This window comes from Sebastes fasciatus, chromosome 6 (genome assembly GCF_043250625.1).
Source record: "Sebastes fasciatus isolate fSebFas1 chromosome 6, fSebFas1.pri, whole genome shotgun sequence".
Classification (NCBI taxonomy): Eukaryota; Metazoa; Chordata; class Actinopteri; order Perciformes; family Sebastidae; genus Sebastes; species Sebastes fasciatus.
The window spans coordinates 21,768,519-21,789,244 of NC_133800.1; the positions used below are offsets into that span (position 1 = coordinate 21,768,519).

The following is a 20,726-nucleotide window of genomic DNA, read 5'->3' on the forward strand; positions in this document are numbered from 1 at the left end:
TAAATTAGATTTAAAGTGTATTATCCACACATTTTAATTGAATTTAAAATGTATTTTTATATATATACTATAAGTGTGTAAACAGTTATCTGAAAAGTGGATTAAAATATACTTTGATTATTTAAATAATTCATTTTTAAAAAGTGCATCATTAGTAAAAAAAAAAAAAATGTACATAAGTACATTGAAGTACATCATAATGGTGTGTCAAAATAGTACACTTAATTATGTTTTAGCATATCTTAAGTAGCACTAATGTCATATCATTAGTATAATTCATTGTTAGTACACTCAAAAATAAAACACTTTATTACATTAATCACGTGCATATGGAAGTATACCAAGTATACTTAAATTAACACTTCAGTGCACTTTTTTTTGGGTAGTGATGTATTTCCTCTGAGGGGTGCATCGGTGGATCCCATGGGAACTTATTTCAGAAATAAAATATGAACGGTCAACATGATACATAAAGTGAGAACTGCTAGAATAATCCTGTTCACATCTCAGAATTGATTAGTACTTGAGTAAATGTACTTAGTTACATTCCACCACTGGTGACAGTGATGAAGCTGTGACACACAGTAGACTGTTCAGATATAATCTGTGTATCAGATTATTTGATTTGAGACAAAACCCCCCTCCCAAAAAAAAAATCGCTCTGAACTCCTGAATGTCGCCTGGAGTCCACCTGCCAGTGGAGCCTAGTGCTCCATGCACACGTCCATGCCTGGCAGCTGGACTCTGAAACATGGCTGTGGCCTGAAGCCTACCTGCCAGTGGAGCACTAGCTCCATGCACACGTCCATGCCTGGCAGTTTCGCCACGGATCAAAACCTACCCCGCAGGTAGAGGAGATGCCCGTGGCGAGGTGTAGCCTAGGCTGACAACCAAGTCTCTGGCGTCTGACAGAATCAGAGCGCTCCAAGATCTCTTAAATGGGAGACCGGAGCTTAGAGGAAGGAGAGAAACGGGTCCTATAAGTAAACTCGGTTTTGGGTGGCCAGAACGTCACGTATGACGTGGAACATTAAAGCCCCGCCCAATAACTTGTAGTGCTGCTGACCTCCTCTGTGACGTCACTCGTGACATCACGGAACATAACGGGGTGAATTTGTATTGCGATTATACTTTTTTTTATAAGCCACTAACAAGTGATTTTTGATGGGATAGCACCACCATGTTGCCATTTATAAAGCCCTTTATATTTTGGCTGTTAACTCCTGAAATATAAGATAAGATAAGATAAGATATTCCTTTATTAGTCCTGCAGTGGGGAAATGTGCAGTGTACAGCAGCAAAGAGGATAGTGCAAGAAACAAGATGCATCAGCTAACACAGTAAAAAAAAGAGCTAAACAAAGTGTAACAAAATATGAACCATTTAAATATAAGGAAGTATAAAAATAGGAGCAGTATATACAGTATTGATATATATAATAACAACAATAACAATACAGTAAATATATCAAAAAAGGCAAGTGTGTGTGTGAGTTTGTGTGTTGCGTGGAAGTGTATGGTTAGTGTTTGTGAGGAGGATATTGATTTAAATATCTATAATGACTTCTGGGCAATCGTAACCAAACAACATTGTGAGTGGGAAAAAAATAAAAACATAAAAACAGATACATGGACAACATGGGGAAAAGCAATTACAAGACAGCAATTAAATGACCCTTTAAGCGACTTTTGAAACATTTGACAGATGAACAGTTTATTGATAGATGTGAAAAGCTACTCCATAATTTGGTTCCCCTAAATCTTATCGAAAATTGACATCTACTAGTGAGGAATTTAGGAGGATGAAGATCTAGAATTAAATATATCTATTATTAAATATACTTAAGTACAGCTTTTTAACTAATCCGTACGTTTTATGAATACACTTTATTGTATTTCAGTCATATTTTAAGTAAACTTCAAAGTCATTCCAATTGTAATAAATTAGATTTAAAGTGTATTATCCACACATTTTAATTGAATTTAAAATGTATTTTTATATATATACTATAAGTGTGTAAACAGTTATCTGAAAAGTGGATTAAAATATACTTTGATTATAAAAATAATTCATTTTTAAAAAGTGCATCATTAGTAAAAAAAAAAGTGTACTTAAGTATATTTAAGTGCATCATAATGGTGTGTCAAAATAGTACACTTAGTACACTTAATTATGTTTTAGCATATCTTAAGTAGCACTAATGACACATCATTAGTATACTTCATTGTTAGTACACTCAAAAATAAAACACTTTAGTACACTAATCACATATGCATATGGAAGTATACCAAGTATACTTAAATTAAGTGTACTTCAGTGCACTTGTTTTTTAAACTGGGTAGTGATGTATTTCCTCTGAGGGGTGCATCGGTGGATCCCATGGGAATTTATTTCATAAAAAAATATGAATGGTAGTCAACATGATACATAAAGTGAGAACTGCTAGAATAATCCTGTTCACATCTCAGAAGTGATTAGTACTTGAGTAAATGTACTTAGTTACATTCCACCACTGGTGACAGTGATGAAGCTGTGACACACAGTAGACTGTTCAGGTATAATCTGTGTATCAGATTATTTGATTTGAGACAAAACCCCCCTCCCAAAAAAAAATCGCTCTGAACTCCTGAACATCGCCTGGAGTCCATCTGCCAGTGGAGCCTAGTGCTCCATGCACACGTCCATGCCTGGCAGCTGGACTCTGAAACATGGCTGTGGCCTGAAGCCTACGTGCCAGTGGAGCACTAGCTCCATGCACACGTCCATGCCTGGCAGTTTCGCCACGGATCAAAACCTACCCCGCAGGTAGAGGAGATGCCCGTGGCGAGGTGTAGCCTAGGCTGACAACCAAGTCTCTGGCGTCTGACAGAATCAGAGCGCTCCAAGATCTCTTAAATGGGAGACCGGAGCTTAGAGGAAGGAGAGAAACGGGTCCTATAAGTAAACTCGGTTTTGGGTGGCCAGAACGTCACATATGACGTGAAACATTAAAGCCCCGCCCAATAACTTGTTGTGCTGCTGACATCATCTGTGACGTCAAACGTGACATCACGGAATTTAACGGGGTGAATTTGTATTGCGATTATATATTTTTTTATAAGCCACTAACAAGTGATTTTTGATGGGATAGCACCACCATGTTGCCATTTTGTAAAGCCCTTTATATTTTGGCTGTTAACTCCTGAAATATAAGATAAGATAAGATAAGATATTCCTTTATTAGTCCTGCAGTGGGGAAATGTGCAGTGTACAGCAGCAAAGAGGATAGTGCAAGAAACAAGATGCATCAGCTAACACAGTAAAAAAAGAGCTTAACAAAGTGTAACAAAATATGAACCATTTAAATAGAAGGAAGTATAAAAATAAGAGCAGTATATACAGTATTGACAATAAACAGACTATTAACAAAATTGCACAAGTGGAAAATGATATTGCACAGTGAGAATGAATGAATGAATGAAATTCCACCTGAAAATATCAGGTTATTGTCAGTTTTTTGGTGTGTAAGTGGTCTACTGGGAGAAGTCCTGGTTGAGGAGTCTGACAGCAGGAGAGGATGCCTATAAATAACCAGAAATACTGTTCTAGGAAAAAGCAGATAAAGTTATGTAAATATGGTACATTTACTGATTTCTTTTCCACGTAAAGGTCAATAAAACTAATGTAAAAAGTTACTCTCTCCGTATATCTGTGAACATAGCTCTAGGGTGCGTTTGATTCAACAAAATCCTATGCGAGGTTTGTGCGGTGCAGACAACACAATCTCTGCCTATAGCTATCTTTGAATTTATCTCACACTCCAAAAGTGAGAATTTTGTGCATCTAAACAATTATTATTAGATTTGGATTGCGCAGATTCACAGCCAAGTTTAGAATAATAACAAAATGCAAACTAGCTCCGCTCTTTCGGAGTGTCACATGTGGCTCTTTAGCTCCTCTCCAGTGGCTCCCTGTGGATTTTTAAAAATATAAATGAATAACTGTTTTGTGTTTACATTTACATTTATATTTATCATTGTTGTAGGTCTATGGTGTATGAATAAAGTCATAACTTTACGAGAATAAAGTCGTAATATTATGAGAATAAAGTCATAATATTACGAGAATAAAGTCGTAATATTACGAGAATAAACTCATAATATTATAAAGTAGTCATTTTATGTGTGATTTTCTTTTTTTCTCGTAAAATTAGGATTTTATTCTCGTAATATTGTGACTTTTTTCTCGTATAGTTATGACTTTTTTCTTGTAATATTGTGACTTTTTTTCTCGTAAAGTTGTGACTTTTTCTTGTAATATTGCGACTTTATTCTCGTAATATTGCAACTTTGTTCTTGTAGTTATGACTTTATTCTCGTAATATTATGACTTTATTCTCGTAATATTACTACTTTTTTCTCGTAATATTGCGACTTTATTCTCGTAATACTGTGACTTTATTCTCGTAATATTATGACTTTATTCTCGTAATATTATGACTTCATTCTCGTAGTATTACGACTTCATTCTCGTAATATTGCGACTTTATTCTCGTAATATTATGACTTTATTCTTGTAATATTGACACTTTTTTTTCTTGTAAAGTTATGACTTTATTCTCGTAATATTACGACTTTATTCTCGTAATATTACGACTTCATTCTCTTAATATTACGACTTCATTCTCTTAATATTACGACTTCATTCTCCTAATATTGCGACTTTATTCTCGTAATTTTACTACTTTATTCTCGTAAATATTATGACTTTATTCTAGAAATCTCAGATGTTTTTTCCCTCAATGTGGCCCTAATACACCATAGTACATTTGTCATTTACATTAGACTTATATACTATATACTCAGACTATAAACTGTGTGTCCAGACAGATTTCTTTTTTAAATGTCTCTTTAGATAGTAAAGGCTGCTGAACCCTGCTTTAAACCACATGCAGGATATCCGTGGCTGAGCTGCTAGTTAAACTAGCTTCTTCCTGCCCAGCTGACAGTCATCATCATCATCATCATCGCCACTCCTCCAGTAGGAAGGGCGCATCCCGGATAGATAGCTAGCTGGCTAGCTGTACTCACAACGATGGCAGTCAACCTCAGCAAAAATGGCCCTGCATTATCATCTGCTTTTGGAGAAGTGGTAGACGAGAAATCAAGTACCAACTGGTAAGAAGTAACCTTTATTAAAACCCTTTATTATTAACGCTATGTTAGGAGCATTATGTTAGCTTCAGATGTTAGCTAGCATTGTCGTCAAGTTAACAGCAACATCACGACAGATAAACTTAACCTGACTCTTACTGTTAGTTTGTTAACCACAACAGACTTTCTACTTATTAAACTTAAAGATAACAGGAGCTAAATGTGGCTTCATTTGGGGTTAGCTTCCTCAGAGCTAACTGAACATTAATTACCTAGGTAACATAATGTTACTGAGCAACCGACGAGCTAAGCTAAACACTTCTCTCTGTGCTTGCATGTATGTGTGTTTTAAGTCGTTTTATCACATGTGTGTGTCATGCAATTGGGTGAATTGGTTGAGAGCTAACCTCACCCACTTCCTGGTAAGAAATCAAAAGTTAAATATGGCCAATTATGTGAGTCTAAACCAGGAACTTCCTGTTACTTAAGGTTACAGCAGTGTGTCTGTGACTCAGTGTGTGTCTGTCTGTCTGTCTGTCTGTCTTGAGGTGGAAATAATTAAACCTGTTGATGACAGCTGCAGTGTTTAATGATGACCTGAATTAATTAAAGAGCAAATTGCCCAGGGAGTCCTGCTGCCCCATATTCAGTCTGAAAATGTGTCTCTTGTGTGAATGTTTGCCACTCAAGTTTTAGTTAATTTGGACAGACCTATTCGCCTATACTACCACAACTTACTGTTACTGTAGTTGTTTTCTGAAATGATGCTGACAGATGATGTAAAATACTGAAGCGATCAGTCATCGACTAGTATAAATTAATCCCAAAGAGCAATTGCCCAGGGAGTCCTGCTGCCTCATATTCAGTCTGAAAATGTCTTGTGAATGTTTGCCACTCAAGTTTTAGGAATTTGGACAGACAACACTTATTTTATTTTATTTATTTTATTATTTTATTTAAAAGGGACCATGTAAGTCAAGTCAAATGTATTTCTATAGCACATTTAAAACAATATGAGCTGACCAAAGTGCTTTACAGACATAGGCAGAATAAAAAACAGAATAAAAACAGGTCAACAGACCAGACAACAAAATCTCACACATCCACAGACAGAGACCAAGGTAAAATCCATGAGTAAAAGACTGTTATAATGAGCGTTATGAAAGGCCAATTAGTTAGTCATCACAATTCATGTACATTCAAAAGCCAAAGAAAAGAGGTGGGTCTTAAGCTGTGCTTTGAAAGACTCGTTGTACAGTTTAAAACATAAATGTCACCATTTGATGCACCGTACCAGATTATAGCTTTAAGCTAATTCACATCTGTAGTCCCATGGCAGGTCAAAACAAAGAAACATAACTACAGTCATACAAGAAAGAACATACAAAATGCACAATACACAGCTACACACAATAGCACATCACAAAATGTATATATATATATATATAACAGTTATATTATATACCACAACTTACTGTTACTGTAGTTGTTTTCTGAAATGATGCTGACAGATGATTTAAAATACAGAAACAATCAGTCATCCATTAGTTCCTCTTACCTAGTCACCAGGGTCTGAAATTAAGTTTTTTTCCTCACCTACCTCTGTGGCAGGTCACTGAACATTTCTACCGGCCATTAAATGTTTTTGTCTGCCACTTCTGAAATCTATGTAGAACGCTTTAAAATTGTAAACACTGAATCAGTACCGGACAGTATAAATATGGAATATATCATGTAACTTTAATCCCTGACTATTTTAAATTTAGGAATTGCTTTTTAAAATGATATTTCGTAATACAGGAAACACATCTGCCATGGTGGAAGGTGACCTGAAATTTCTACCTGCCACAGCCAACATTTACCCCGTATTTGGCAGGTGCTAATTTCATTCCCTGTTTGCCACTCAGTTTTAGGCATTTGGAAAGACCTATTCGCCTATACCACATCTTACTGTTACTGTAGTTGTTTTCTGAAATGATGCTGACAGATGATGTAAAATACAGAAGCGATCAGTCATCGACTAGTTCCTCTTACCTAGCTCTGAAAGTATGAACTAAAACCAGTGTGCTCACCAGAAGCAAATGTCTTTATAAGACCACTGAACCCGACAGTGATTTTTTTTGTTCCAATATTTTTTTATTTCTGCAAACACTAAGAAGAAGAAGAAGAAAGGCACTTTATTAATCCCTGAGGGGAAATTCAATTGTTTCACTCTGTTATATATACAGGACACACACACACACACAAACAGGACCTATATACCTGTGTTAATGAGAGAGATGTCAGAGCGAGCGCCCCGAGCTGTTGGGGGATTGGTGCCTTGCTCAAGGGCACCTCGGCAGTGCCCAAAAGGCAAACTGGCATCTCTCCAGCGACCAATTCACACTCAGTACTTGGTACATGTAGGGACTTGAACCAGCGAAGCCAAGCCAAGTCCCTATGGACTGAGCTACTGCCGCACTGTTCTGAAATTGACATTCCAAGCAGAGATTTAATTGTTACTGTAATCTGTAAGGTGAGCATCATGTCAATAACAATGTGTGACATGGCTACATGACAATAATACAAGCAGATCTCATAAGTTAAGTTTCTGAATGAAAACAGGCCTGATGATGATTTGTCTCACAAGAGCATCTATGATTTTCTATCAAATGGGACCTAAAGGATAAAGATACTATTTGCAATCATAACTAAGTATTCTGTGTGTCATTAAATTAGAGCTGCAATTGAAGATTATCTTCATTGTTGATTAATCAGCAGATTGTTTCCTTTTATTAATGGAATAGTTGTTTTGATTCATGATCAATCATCATGATTTTCCAGAGCCCAGGGTGACATCTTTGAATGCCTTGCTTTGTCCAACCAACAGTCCAAAACCCAAAGATATTCAGTTTACTATCATTAACAACAAAGAAAAGCATTAAATCCGCACATTTGAGAAGCTGGAACCAGCAGATTTGGGGTATTTTTGTTTGGAAAAATGACTGAAATGATTAATCGATATTCGATTATCGAACTATTTGCAGATTAACTTTCTGGCAATCGATTAACCAATTTATCTTTTCAGCTATTCATTGAATTATAGCTTGCTTTATCCCTGCCACATCTCCTAATAGTTACTGATGACTATTATATTACTGAGTACAGTAATACAACAATAAAGGCTACCAAATGGCCATAAATTAATTTATAGACTTACTTAAACAATTTAGCATCCAATTTATCTAAGTTTAACACAAAAGCCGCTCTTGTAAGTGCTTGTCAGCATAATCTTTAGATTAATATAATTATCTAGTATTTTCTAATATTTAGTCGGCACCAATAAAAAAATACTCTTAAGCCCATATTTAACCCGGAAATACGGTTTGGCCTACCCAAACATGAAGAAGACGGACTGTATGTCCACTTGAAGAAAATGACAGAGAAAAGATTTACTTTGCACGGCAGCTGGATTCTTGCAATGTCACAAGATCACGCGAGAATCACGGGATCACATATCACATTAAAATCCATCTTGTCAGGCTTCAAGTAATGCGTTTGTGTCGTAGATGCTGTGATAACATCAGTTATATAAGAACTGGAGAGTATTTAAAGAATGTTTTTCTTGGTGGAAAAGATGTTTTGACTCTTCTCCCGACTGGCTTCGGCAAGGGTTCGATTGACAGACAGTTCATCCAATCACCTGCCAAGTATTTATTTTTTTTAAAGTACCTGAACTTTTCCAAACTGTGTCCAATGACAGCTTCTGAGATGGTTCTGTGTAACAAACCATTTGGCAGGTCAGGTTAGGGAAATGTGCCTTCCCTGCAGGAAATGGCCCAGTATTAACTAGGTAATCAGTTTGTGGAGGACTGCTAATCCTTATTTATTTTTATCAGGGGGTTTAGGATCAAGGAAAAGCCAATGAAGTCTTTCCTGGTGCCGGGGCACGCAACCTGTAAACGTTACTGACATGGCTGATTTAAAATGGGATTAAAGCTACTTCTGTAAAATGTATCCTGTTGAAATAGGGTTTAAGGGCGATAGTGGCTTAAAATCTGTTTACCAAACTTCCGTTGTTTCGTTTAGTGTGAAGTAATTCACATCTACCTCTGGAACGAACTCCTTTCTGTCTGTCTGTGTGATCTGTATAGCTTGTATTTTAATATCCTTAATCCTGTGTTTTCCACAGGGCCTTGTTCACCTACGAGGGAAACAGTAATGATATTCGCCTGGCAGAAAAGGGGGGTGAGTAACCGAGTACATATTGTTATCACGTTTTTATGATCTCAACGCGATATTATCAAATGTGTGTGCAGGAATTTCATTGTCAGCACACAGCTGCAGTACTGGAATATCAGCACAAAAGGAGTGCTTGCCTCTGCTTTCTCACCCCATCATTTGTAAGAGGGGAAAATGTCCACAGTTACACAACCAACCACAGTAACCATTTGACTTTTCCCACAATGTTTATGCTTCAGATGGAGGACTGGAGGAGTTGGTTGAGGAATTGAACAGTGGAAAAGTGATGTACGCTTTCTGCCGGGTCCAGGATCCAAATTCTGGCCTGCCTAAATATGTCCTCATCAACTGGGTTTGTGCCACACTTAACTATCGTACATTTGTTTGTCCTCTTTGAATTTGCCGCCCTTGAACTTGTAGAGTCATTCTTTGTGTTTCAGACTGGAGAAGGAGTGAAGGACTCCAGGAAAGGAATGTGTGCAAATCATGTCAGCGCCATGGCCAATTTTCTAAGGGTAACACTTCACTAATTTTTTAGTCTATCTTAAATATGAATTTGAATTTCTACTACAGTCTGGTTTGTGTTTGCAGAGGAGGTTATTTGTGTGCTAAATTGCATGTTATTGATGGCTTTGAGCAGGACTTAAATATAAAAAACCATAAAGATACTATTCAGCATGCTGCAGGCATTGATGGAATAATGCAACAGCTCTATTGGATTGGTGTCAGTGTCCTTCATATCATACCAGCAAACAGCACATGTAAACAAACTATTAGGTGGTGCTTGCATAAACCAAGATAACAACTTGTATTTCATGCCGTTTCAGGGTGCCCATGTCACAATAAACGCCAGAGGAGACGAGGACGTGGAGCCCGAGGTGATCATGGAGAAGGTGGCCAAAGCCTCGGGAGCCAACTACAGCTTCCACAAAGAATCTTCCAGCCGCTTCCAGGACAGCGGTCCTCAGGGCCCTGTGGTATGCAGCGCATGCAGTTCCCGTCTCGTGCCCTCCTGTTTGCTTATGTTTTCATGCTAGAAAAAATAAGCAGAGGGCTAGATCTTGACTAGGCTCCTTAATCTCAAAATGTAGATGCATTTGAATGTTTTTTTTTTTTTTTTTCCTCTTTGTCATGGCCGGCCATTCACACTGAAAACAATTTTTCAAACAAACTTTCCAAATGGGGAAATGTTGGCCAACAAGAAAGGCCTAAATACACTGAATTTAGTGAGAGAAAGCAACCATTGGTTCATATCTGATAGTCAATGAATGATAACTTGCATCATATAAATTATATAAGTTATATTTTAAACAATGGTGTGACATCAGTTAGAGAGAAGACAAACGTTTAAATTTTATCCAGTTAATGAATAATAACAAGTATTATTACATTGTCGTTGAATATTCGATTCTGATTGGTCAATCACGTCATTCTACGGTCTGTTATTTCTTTATAGCAGACCGTTGCTATGTATAACAGACCGTTGATATTGGCGCAATTCTGATTTTCTTAAGTAAGTAGCCGTGTAATAAGCAGGATAATGTACAGCGAGCGGGTCATTGTTGTGAAATAAACACTGACAGGGTGATACAGCGAAGCGGCCCGGCTTGCTGTACATTGTCCCTTATCAACAAAGGAAAAAACATGGATTAGGCCTAGGTAAATGATGCTAACGAACACTTATCATATTTTCTTTTCTTCCAATAATGTAAAATGTTTACACAATGATATTAAATAATCTTTTCCTTCATGTAGGGCTCAGTGTACCAGAAGACCAACGCTATGTCCGAAATCAAAAAGACCAACAAAGACAACTTCTGGGCTCAGGCAGAGGTAGGCTCCTGAACTTGCATTAAGCGACTGCCGACTTCAACTTCACCTCCGAGACGGTGTCATGAGTACCTTAAAATGTCTCCCTTAGAAATTTTGAATTTTTATGAATCATCGACTCATTGAAATTGCAAGAACTCACGAGTTTGCAGTTTTGAAACATTTGACACATATTTCCATTTCTCTTAAGCTTATATAAAAATACAAGGCAGGCAATTTTTATCCATCACAAATGTAACCGTAGTCAGCGAAAGCATTGTTGTAACTTTGTCTGCAGTTTTGGCTCATCACCTGTCACAAATACCCCCAGAAAGTGGTGCTGCAGTTCTCTTGGATAAACTATTGTGGAATCAAGCTTTTTAATGACCATAATTTTTGCAAAAATATCAAACCCATCGCTGACCATGTCGGTCTGTTTTGGCTTTCAGAAAGACGAGGAGAAACGCCGGAAGGAGGAGAGGAGCAGGGCAGACGGGGAGCGCCAGCACCTGGAGAAAGAGAGGAAAGACAGAGAGGCCAAGGAGACGGTGGTGAGGGACAAAAGGGACAAGGAGAAGTCCACTGAAATCGACCAACAGAAGTAGGTAGCAGCTGCAGGAAATGCACACTGGTTAAGTAGCGCCTATTAAAGGGTTCAAATGACATATCCTCTTGATCATTTGTTGAATAGGAAGCACCAGCAGCAGCAGGAAGCTGAGAGTAAAGAGCAGGAGAAACTACGCTGGGTGAGTGTCTCACAAGATTACACTAAGAGTAAATGAAGTAACCTGACAGAGACATAAGGAATCAGATGCTGAAGTGTTACCCACTTTTCTACGATATATGTTGATAGTTAAATACGTTTCTGTAGTGCACACATCTTGTTAAGTCAGGAAGGTAGCTAATGTCAGCAGTGATATTGACATTATCAGGAGGAGGAGGAGGCCCAGGCAGCCCAGAAGAAAGCTGTCAAGAGAGGTGAATCTGTGGAAAAGGCCAACGTGAGTTCTCCTTCGTGAAAGCGCTCTCTTCTGGCCAAACGACTCCTTTTTCTTGCCATCTCAAACCAAGTGTTTTCGTGTCTTTCAAATGAAATGTGAACCATAACGTAACACACTTATCTTCTAGTCTTTACTGCATGATGTCTCCTTTCTCTGTGATCATTAACGGACATCAGACATCTGTCTGTTCTGGTGTACTTTTTCTCTCAGCAACACTTCCCACTGCATTATTAATAACCCACGACTTGTCTAATGCTTATTGTACGTTTTCCTTTTTTCTAGGAGGCGGCTTCTCTCATCTCTCAGCGTGCTTTGAACCCCAGAGAGATGTTCAAGCAGAGAGAGAGGGGACTGACTCCCAGTGACTCGGACGTCCCCTCTGCTGCCCCTGCCAGCCCCCGGCCAGGTATTAGCCCCCAGCCAGGTAATAGCCCCGACCTTTCCATATAAATCTGTTTGCTTTAAATGTCGCAGTTTTAGTGCAAAGCTCTCTTAGCCTCTCTCTCAGCTAGCGCTACGTACAGTACAAACCGGTGATTTTTCTAGAGGAGATTGCCTCCTGACGCTTTTAACTTTCCATCAGACTACTGGTCTCATAAGTCATACTTAACGCTGTGCCTCCATCATGGTGTCTTCTCTTCTTCTGCTCAACCGGTCTGCACTTTGTTTTCTCTCTCGTCCATGTTGATTTTTTGCATGTTTTGGGGGTTCCATGTGTGTCTCTGCTCAGGGCGTCTGCAAAGCCCTTTTCTGTCTAAGCCAGTGTATGAAAGTGAGCGAGCCAGCTCACCTCTGCGCCAAGCTTCTCCTGTGCCAGCAGGCTCCGCCTCTCCTGTTCGTGCTACAGGTGTGAGCTCACGCACACACACACACACACACACACACACACACACATAGAATGCATACATCTTGGGTGACAGTCTCATACTTAACTAAAGCTCCATGCTTCATTTCTCATTGTTGTTTTTGTGTGTGATCATCTTCATAATCCTTATAATCACAAATTTCATCATGCTTCCATTCAATGTCATTTTCATTCCCTAAGAAACCTCCAGATTATTTTGTTACTCCTCAAGTGAAACGTGCCAACACTCCCCTTATGTCTGAGACGGGTGGTGGTTTCCAGCCTGTGTGGACTTGTGAATGTGTTCCCCTGTGTACATGCATGTCTGTGCTTGTGTTTTGGGTGATAAGAGCCTGATGTGGATGATGGACAGTCCAGGTGTGAGTATGAGGAGCAGGAGGTGACCCCCCAGGAGCAGCATGAAGGTGGGGCCCATTTCACACAGCACCAGCCTCCATTTCCCAACACCCTCCCATCCCATCTGCTTCTTATAAAAATTCTTTAGCAATTTGTTATAAGCACATATTATTCCCTCCAGCCAAACTATGCTGTCAGGATCAGCTGCCGCTGCTGCCACCTGCTGGTGGGTAACCAGCCCAGCTCAGAAAACATCATACTGATAGTAATCTAATCTTTTCAGAGGAGGCACCGGCTGCAAACTCCTACGTCGAAGAGAAGGCTTATGAAGAGCCCGCTCAGGTGATTTTTACCTCTTACCTTTAGCAGGAAATGCTTTGACAGTTTTTTTCCCATCATATAAATAATTACAAAACTTTATTCCAGCCCCAGGTGGAGGAGAGTAACTCCTATGAGGTGATTGCTGAGGTGCCTGTTGAGGTGCCTGCTGAGGTGCCTGCTGAGGTGACTGCTGTGGTGACTGCTGAGGAGACACCAGACAGAGGCACCTGTGCCAGGGCCTTGTATGACTACCAGGCTGGTGAGTTTTTTTCAACTTAACACCCTGCTTTAGCTTGGATGTGCCGCTTTCACAAATAAACAAAAAAATGCTTTAAAAAACAGACTTTCGCCCTACTATTGTATATATTTCACATGTATTTTGGAGGTCAAGATGACAGAATAGCTGTATCTTCAATGGAAAAGGGCAAATAAGTTCTGTTACAATAAAGAGTGGGACCAAAATAAAATGATAGTTTAATCAAGTGACTGCACATATATTATGTTATCTCCAAAAAAGTATATTTAGTGTTATGCTACTCTCGTTTGCAGTCCAATGAACTGTTACATAAAATAGGTGTTTGGTGTTGACGTCACAGCCACACACACACACACAACGTGCTGTTGCTGTTATGCGTCATACCATGGTCTGAGTGAATACTCAATTCTGATTGGCTTCAGGGTGTCTAATGATTCCTGATAGTGTAAACCTACTAATTAGTTCCAGTGAAACCGTCTTTTCACCGTTCTAACTGAATGCACTGGCTACAAAAAATCAGATATCTTATTTATAACAGAGTGTAACGTTAGTACTTCAGTGCTTCATCCTCTGAACACCACAGGGTGGCGACTGTAACACACAAGCTGCAAGAAGTAAGTTGCACTGCCCCTCTGAACTGATACTAACACATAAGAGATCATCTCACATCCCATTCCCTATTCAACTGGCATACTTCAGGCTGCGGCCAACAGAAACACATGGCCTCTCATTTGTTCATTATATTGTGACAATGACATTCAGTTTTGTTGTTGAACATACTGTCAAAATTATATTTACTGTTTGTCAACCGTACGCAATGTTATTGACGTTGAATCTTGCTAGCAAAACGTGAGCTTTCTGGCTCATCTGAGCCAAAGTCGTAGCTAAGGTTCGTCCTATTTACTGAAGCAGTGAACAACGTTTCTATTGCATAAGATTCTAATGGGATGGTAAAGTATTTGCAAACACCTAGGGTTACCAGGGAAACGGAGTGAATGGATTGTGAAAAACTTTAGATTTTGGTTGCAAAATGGTCTTAATTTCTTTTTCTTTGGCAAGTGACCATGGTATAAGAGGGGATAATGCCCTTCTAGGTGTCCATAATCAGGAATTAATGGACTTTGCGGAGGCCAGTAATTCCTGATAATGGGCACCTCGTCGGGCATTATGCCTTACATAGAGCTCACAATATGTAAGATCTGCAAGATGTGAGAAGGTGCTGCAACTTGGTGCAGGTTTGGAGAAAATGTGAGTTATTTAATAGTCAATGTTTTCTTATGAACATACAATTTAATTTTACATGAAGGAAAAGTTACAAAAATGTTTGCGTATGCTGTCAATTATAGTTCTTAGAAAGAAAGAAAATCTGAATCGGCAGGTCAGACTTTAAAAAATTGTGCAGGAAAGCTTGAAACGGTGCATCTCTATTGAGAATGTATATTATAGAGTAACTTTGCTGACGTTCACGACTCTCTGCTCTTCTCCTTCAGCTGACGACACAGAGATCTCATTCGATCCCGACGAGATCATCACCGGCATCGAGATGATAGACGAGGGCTGGTGGCGAGGCTACAGCCTAGACGGCCACTTTGGAATGTTCCCAGCCAATTACGTGGAGCTTATGTAGCCCCGCCCCCCCCTCCCCCCTGCTCGCCCCCAGATTATCACACTGGCAGCCCCAGAGGACACCTGCAGTAAAACAACACACAGCAAAGTCAGTCCTCACACACACACACAGGTGAGCTGGTCCGGCTGAAACGTAGCAAACGATCCTCCACATCACGGGACCGATGGACGGATGGTAATCGTGGGCCAGAAGCTTTTGAAATCTCTCCTCTTTTCAAGAAAACAATTCCTTTAAATTGTTGATGTTGTGAGCAACTGATGGCATAGTTTAGGGATTTGTGAAGACCCATAGTCGGACCAATACTCCCCCCCCCCCCCCCCCCCAACCCCCAAAAAAACCCATCTCTTTTCCTCTAAATGTGATGCAGTACGATATCAGCCTTCGTTCAGTCTTAAATTCAGTTGTGAGCATTTATAGCACTTCTAGTTCACATTCCTTACAAAGTGACTTCATTTCTTTTTCAGGTATAATTTCGTTGTTACTTGTAGCAAAATGCTCCTGTACATTTCAGGGAAAAACAAAAAGAAAAAAAAAATCAAAGATGGCGGTACCAGCTACAGTATAATCTTTTGCCTTGTTTTCGCCTTTCTTTACCGGCAGACTGAACTCTCCGTTCTTCTTTTTATGTGATTGATCCTGTGTGCATTTGAAACCATGTTTTAGTACTGATCTCACTGTGTGGTTGAAGTGAATATTTAAAACAAATCAGATGACGTTTGCTGTGCTCTGGGTGGACTTTAGCGGGGAATGCATAACACGGTTCAGTTCCCTTTAACTGTGAGTATATAACGGTTGTTTTCATGTCAAATCCTTCGTCATCATCTGAATCACATTATTTCACCATATTTCACAGGGACAAGCTAGTCTGCATTATTTTTCTTTGTTTGGATCTCGCTGGTCTGAGGTTAAGCTTGAGTGCATAACAGATCTCTAACATGTGCTGTTATGGTGCCATAATGACGGGAAGTGAAATGCAGTGACATTTTAATCAAGAATTTGCAAGTTTTTATCATGGAACAAAATTGTTGCTCTTTTTAAGCTTTGAGGTCAGTCGATAAAAGGAAAAAATAATGAATAATGAACAGAAAAAGGGCATCATGTATCCATTGCGTTATTCATGTTTATTTTTTCCAGAGTCTATTGTAATGCACAGACATTCTTCATAATAAAATAAATAAACCAAGCCGTGTTGTCACATCATCTTCTCACAGAGGCCGAGCCGAGAATATCACAGGCGCTGCATACATGTTTAGAAACGCTTGAAATAACATCGAAAACCTAAAGGGATTTTCAGAGGTCTAACAGGAACTCAGACGTATACACTATGTACTCTAATCGGTTTCCTGGAATGAGGCAACAGCTGGGGAATTCACCTCTAATGCACATAGGTTTCATTTTCACACGAAAAATCAGATTTTACTTCTCCCACATCCTTCAGTTAAATCTTTGTTCGGCTTAACGACAAAAGATGATATAAGGATAATAATAATTCTGCATAAAATAGATTTGTTTTATTCAGTCTACCTCCATTATTATCACCTTGTTTTGCCCATTTCACATTGTTTTCAAATTGTTTTGAAATCACATCGGTAATCTGAGATGTTACATTTAATTTCCACTGTGTTTAAGACAGTTGTCATAAATAATATAATGTTTTATCGTGCAAATCAGACTTTGCTGCTGAATATTGTTCAAGAAGAAACAAACTGAAATTTGTCCTCAATTAAATGTCATCTTAATAATAATTATAATTTTAATGCTCCAGTTCCATTAAATACTTCCCAAATATTCAGTTTCAATCTGTATCTAATCTAGTGATTTAATATTAGCTTGTCTCTAAATGAATCACAGTTCAAATTTCCACTCACACCTACACCATCTAGAAACACTACAGATAGAAAAAATATTAACTCTCACTATTTAAATTTTACACCTATGCTTTTATTGATTGCAGATATACTTCTGTAAGTTTCCTCTTATCCCTAAAACACCAGGGTGCGTCTTTAAACCCATTTATTCTGGAAAACCTAATTCAGCTAATTACAGTTTCTCACCATGACTGGAATCTTACCAGTTAACCATTTGCAGATTGTTCCCAGGGATAGTGACTCACATCAGACAGGAAATCTTTTGTGTGTTGGATTCACAATATTTTCTCCACACATTGTCACTTAGCTATTGTGCTGCCCTCACCTCAACCTTGCATGTTTATGTCAGTGAAAGTCTGAAATGAATAGCTGGGGATTTTCTCGATCTTGCGACCGATGTTTTTGCTCATCGCCGGCTGCAGGAGACAGAAAAGCTCATAAGAGCTCTGCAAAACATATCGTCCCAATTAAATGGAATTTAAATTTAAATTAAAAAAAAACTATAAAAAATAAAGCCTCATGTATGACTTAAACTATGAATGTTATTGTAGAAGTTCAAATCACCTCATTTCTGCAAGTTGTTTTTATATCTGCATTAAATCGCTCTTGTGTGTCTGTAAGTAGTGAATCAGATGTCTTATCTAGATCCAATGTTTTATTTCTACATTTTACGTCTAGCATTCGTTCATATGGGAGTCGTGTGAACACGAACAGCTAATATCACATTTCTTCCATTTTTGCAGACAGCTTTGTTGATCGTCTCAAAACGCAAAACAAAACTTGTTTTGTATCTATCAAACAAAAAAAAATCCCTCTTGAGATTTGGACAGTCTGTAGATATTTGGTTATTTTGACATTTAAATGTTAATCATTTTGAAATGTCACACTCCATCCGCACCAGATGGGGGAATAGGGCATCCCCCTTTGAAATAGATCAAAAACATGGGGAGGATATGTGGATAGTGCCGAGCGCAGTGTTTTTTTTTTCACAAGATCTGTGTCGTTTCACTGAGTGTGGGACTGAAAAAGGAAAATGGAGGGAAAATACTGTACGTTTTAAATGTGATCACATGAGAACATGTCAGCAAAGGGTTAAAAATGCTTTATTCAAATATGAAAGTCATGTAAAGCAATTTGACCTTGATGCTTTAAAGGCCATGAGGAACATAAAATCTTGAGACAACTCCCTCTGACTCAGACGAGAAATAGGTGACCGTTTTATTACCACTCATCTCTAGTGGAAAAAAACTGCTTCTGCATTGTCCTGACGTATTATTTTTAGCCAATATCTTTCAGGCGATTGCCGGTAGGAACCGTTTTAAAGAAGTAGTGCTTTATCTGTTCCTTAAAACGTAAGGTCTTCAATCCCTGCAGCTAACGGCCCAAAACTTTCATTTACGGTATCTACATGTGCGCTACTAGAGTCAGCTATTAGCCGTTATGAGTCAAACATATGTGACCAGTTTAAAGCACTTTTTACACTGATGTCATTTCAGCAGCAAATTTGTTCTATTTTGGTGCTTTTAGGTTAGAATAGCATTACCTCACATTTGGATCAGGGTTGAAAGTTTTTATTCAATTTCAAACAATATGTTGTATTCAAAAAGCAACATTATGTATGCACTTGATTGAAAAATTAAAGAGCAACCAGTGTTTTGTCTTCTCACCTTGCTGCAGTGATGTACAGGTGGACTCCAGGACATTGTGACATCACTGATGGGTGTTTGGGTGGTTACAGGTACAACAGAGTAGGGATGTCATGAGAACTGATACTTTAGTACCAATTCACTCCCAAAATTCTGAAAACGTGACGGTACTCGTTTTTAGGTACCGCAGTAAACTCACTATCCACACAATACTTTTCACTGTCAATACTATATTGTGAACAACAAATCCGTGTTGAAGTCAGCAGGATGAGAGCTAGTTAACGTTAATGTGAGGTGCCATTAATTTACATTATGATGCATTCAGGCATATTAAATGATGAAGGTAGATTCTAACGTTATCATGTGTTCAAATGTAATCTTGTAAAATGATTTTCTTTGGTGAGAAACGAATGAATCCAGTTGTTTGAAGGAGATGATTTCACAGCAATATAATAATAGAGAGTGAATTATGACCTGTTTATCTTCATAATAAAACCCAGTATGTAACGGTAATAAAGGAGTGTATGTTGACGTACATGTGATTTATTGTTTTATTTTTGTTTTGATATCGAATTGGTATCGAGAATCGTGGAATTTCACTGGTATTGGTATCGACTACTACTTTCTGGTATCTAGACATCTCCCTACTACAGAGTACATTTCTAACCACATGTAGGCTATCTTTAAGTAGTTAAATCTCTATCAAATAAAACTACTTTTCTTACCATAACCAATACTCCCATAATCTGTTTTGAACAAACCCTCCTTGTGTTTGGTTTTGTTTTAACATTCCGATTAAACTCATAATAAATTAAGGAAGTTTTAAAAATGCATAGTCATTGTGGTATTTAATACTTCATGTTATACTTCTTGGAAGATATTTCGTGAAAGCAGGAAATGTCTCTCCCTTTACACACATTAAAACACACACAATGGTGTCCAAACACACATTTTTGGGAACCAGTAAAGTGATTTCCCATTTTTGTTTTAAAACATGAAAACGAAACTGTATTATTTGTTTCTGAATTAGCTTATCTGATCTGTTGTGAAACAGACCGTTTATTAGTGATTAGCTCCAGGAAATATGTGATGCTTACTCAGCAGCGATGTACGTAAGACAGTAAATGGTTCCGTCTTCTTGCTTCCTTTGTTTGAGAACAAATTCCTAAAATACTATGTTTTAATAACGTAGACATCTGGGAAATGTTATTCTTACATATAGACACTTTTGACCCTTCAGTTGGGCATCAGTTGAATGTCTCTTTCACTTCCCCAAATTCAGCTATTTTGGTGAATTTGAGTCCAGTCTGTACTGAAGGTGTCACAAACTTAGCTGTGTTATTATAAACTGTACGGAGGAAATATATTGTTATTAGTCATGTCTTGGATATATTTTTCTAAATGTGCACAATAATAATAAAACAAAAAGAAGCAGTGATGACATTTACAGCACCATTTGTTTCCAACAACACTGTAAACATAAGAGACCAACTTAATTTCCCTAATTTATCTGGAAATAAATAAACTATAGTCATCACATTTTGTCTGAAAAGACATTGTGATACTTGAGTAACAATAAAACACTCAGTTTCCCAGACTCATTTGCTGTCGTGCGAGCAGACCAACCAATGAAAATGATGTGTG

The 20,726-nt window shown here is 38.3% G+C and overlaps 1 protein-coding gene across 13 annotated transcripts; it reads left to right on the plus strand.

Moving 5' to 3' along the window:
• The first annotated feature begins 4,986 nt into the window (after window positions 1–4,986).
• On the plus strand, window positions 4,987–16,751 carry dbnlb (drebrin-like b). 13 transcript variants are annotated; one of them, XM_074638366.1, is made up of 16 exons: window positions 4,991–5,156; window positions 9,304–9,359; window positions 9,593–9,705; window positions 9,794–9,868; window positions 10,181–10,330; window positions 11,109–11,186; window positions 11,612–11,763; window positions 11,854–11,908; window positions 12,095–12,163; window positions 12,446–12,587; window positions 12,894–13,010; window positions 13,358–13,432; window positions 13,648–13,706; window positions 13,791–13,820; window positions 13,857–13,944; window positions 15,432–16,751. In XM_074638366.1, the coding sequence occupies exons 1-16, from the start codon at window positions 5,074–5,076 to the stop codon at window positions 15,566–15,568; spliced, it is 1,479 nt and encodes a 492-aa protein (XP_074494467.1). In that variant the 5' UTR covers window positions 4,991–5,073; the 3' UTR covers window positions 15,569–16,751. The 13 variants fall into 13 exon arrangements, with proteins under 13 accessions (XP_074494469.1, XP_074494470.1, XP_074494471.1 ...); XM_074638367.1 differs by having other exon boundaries at window positions 4,993–5,156; window positions 12,446–12,569; XM_074638363.1 differs by having other exon boundaries at window positions 4,990–5,156; window positions 13,791–13,944.
• The last annotated feature ends 3,975 nt before the right edge of the window (window positions 16,752–20,726 follow it).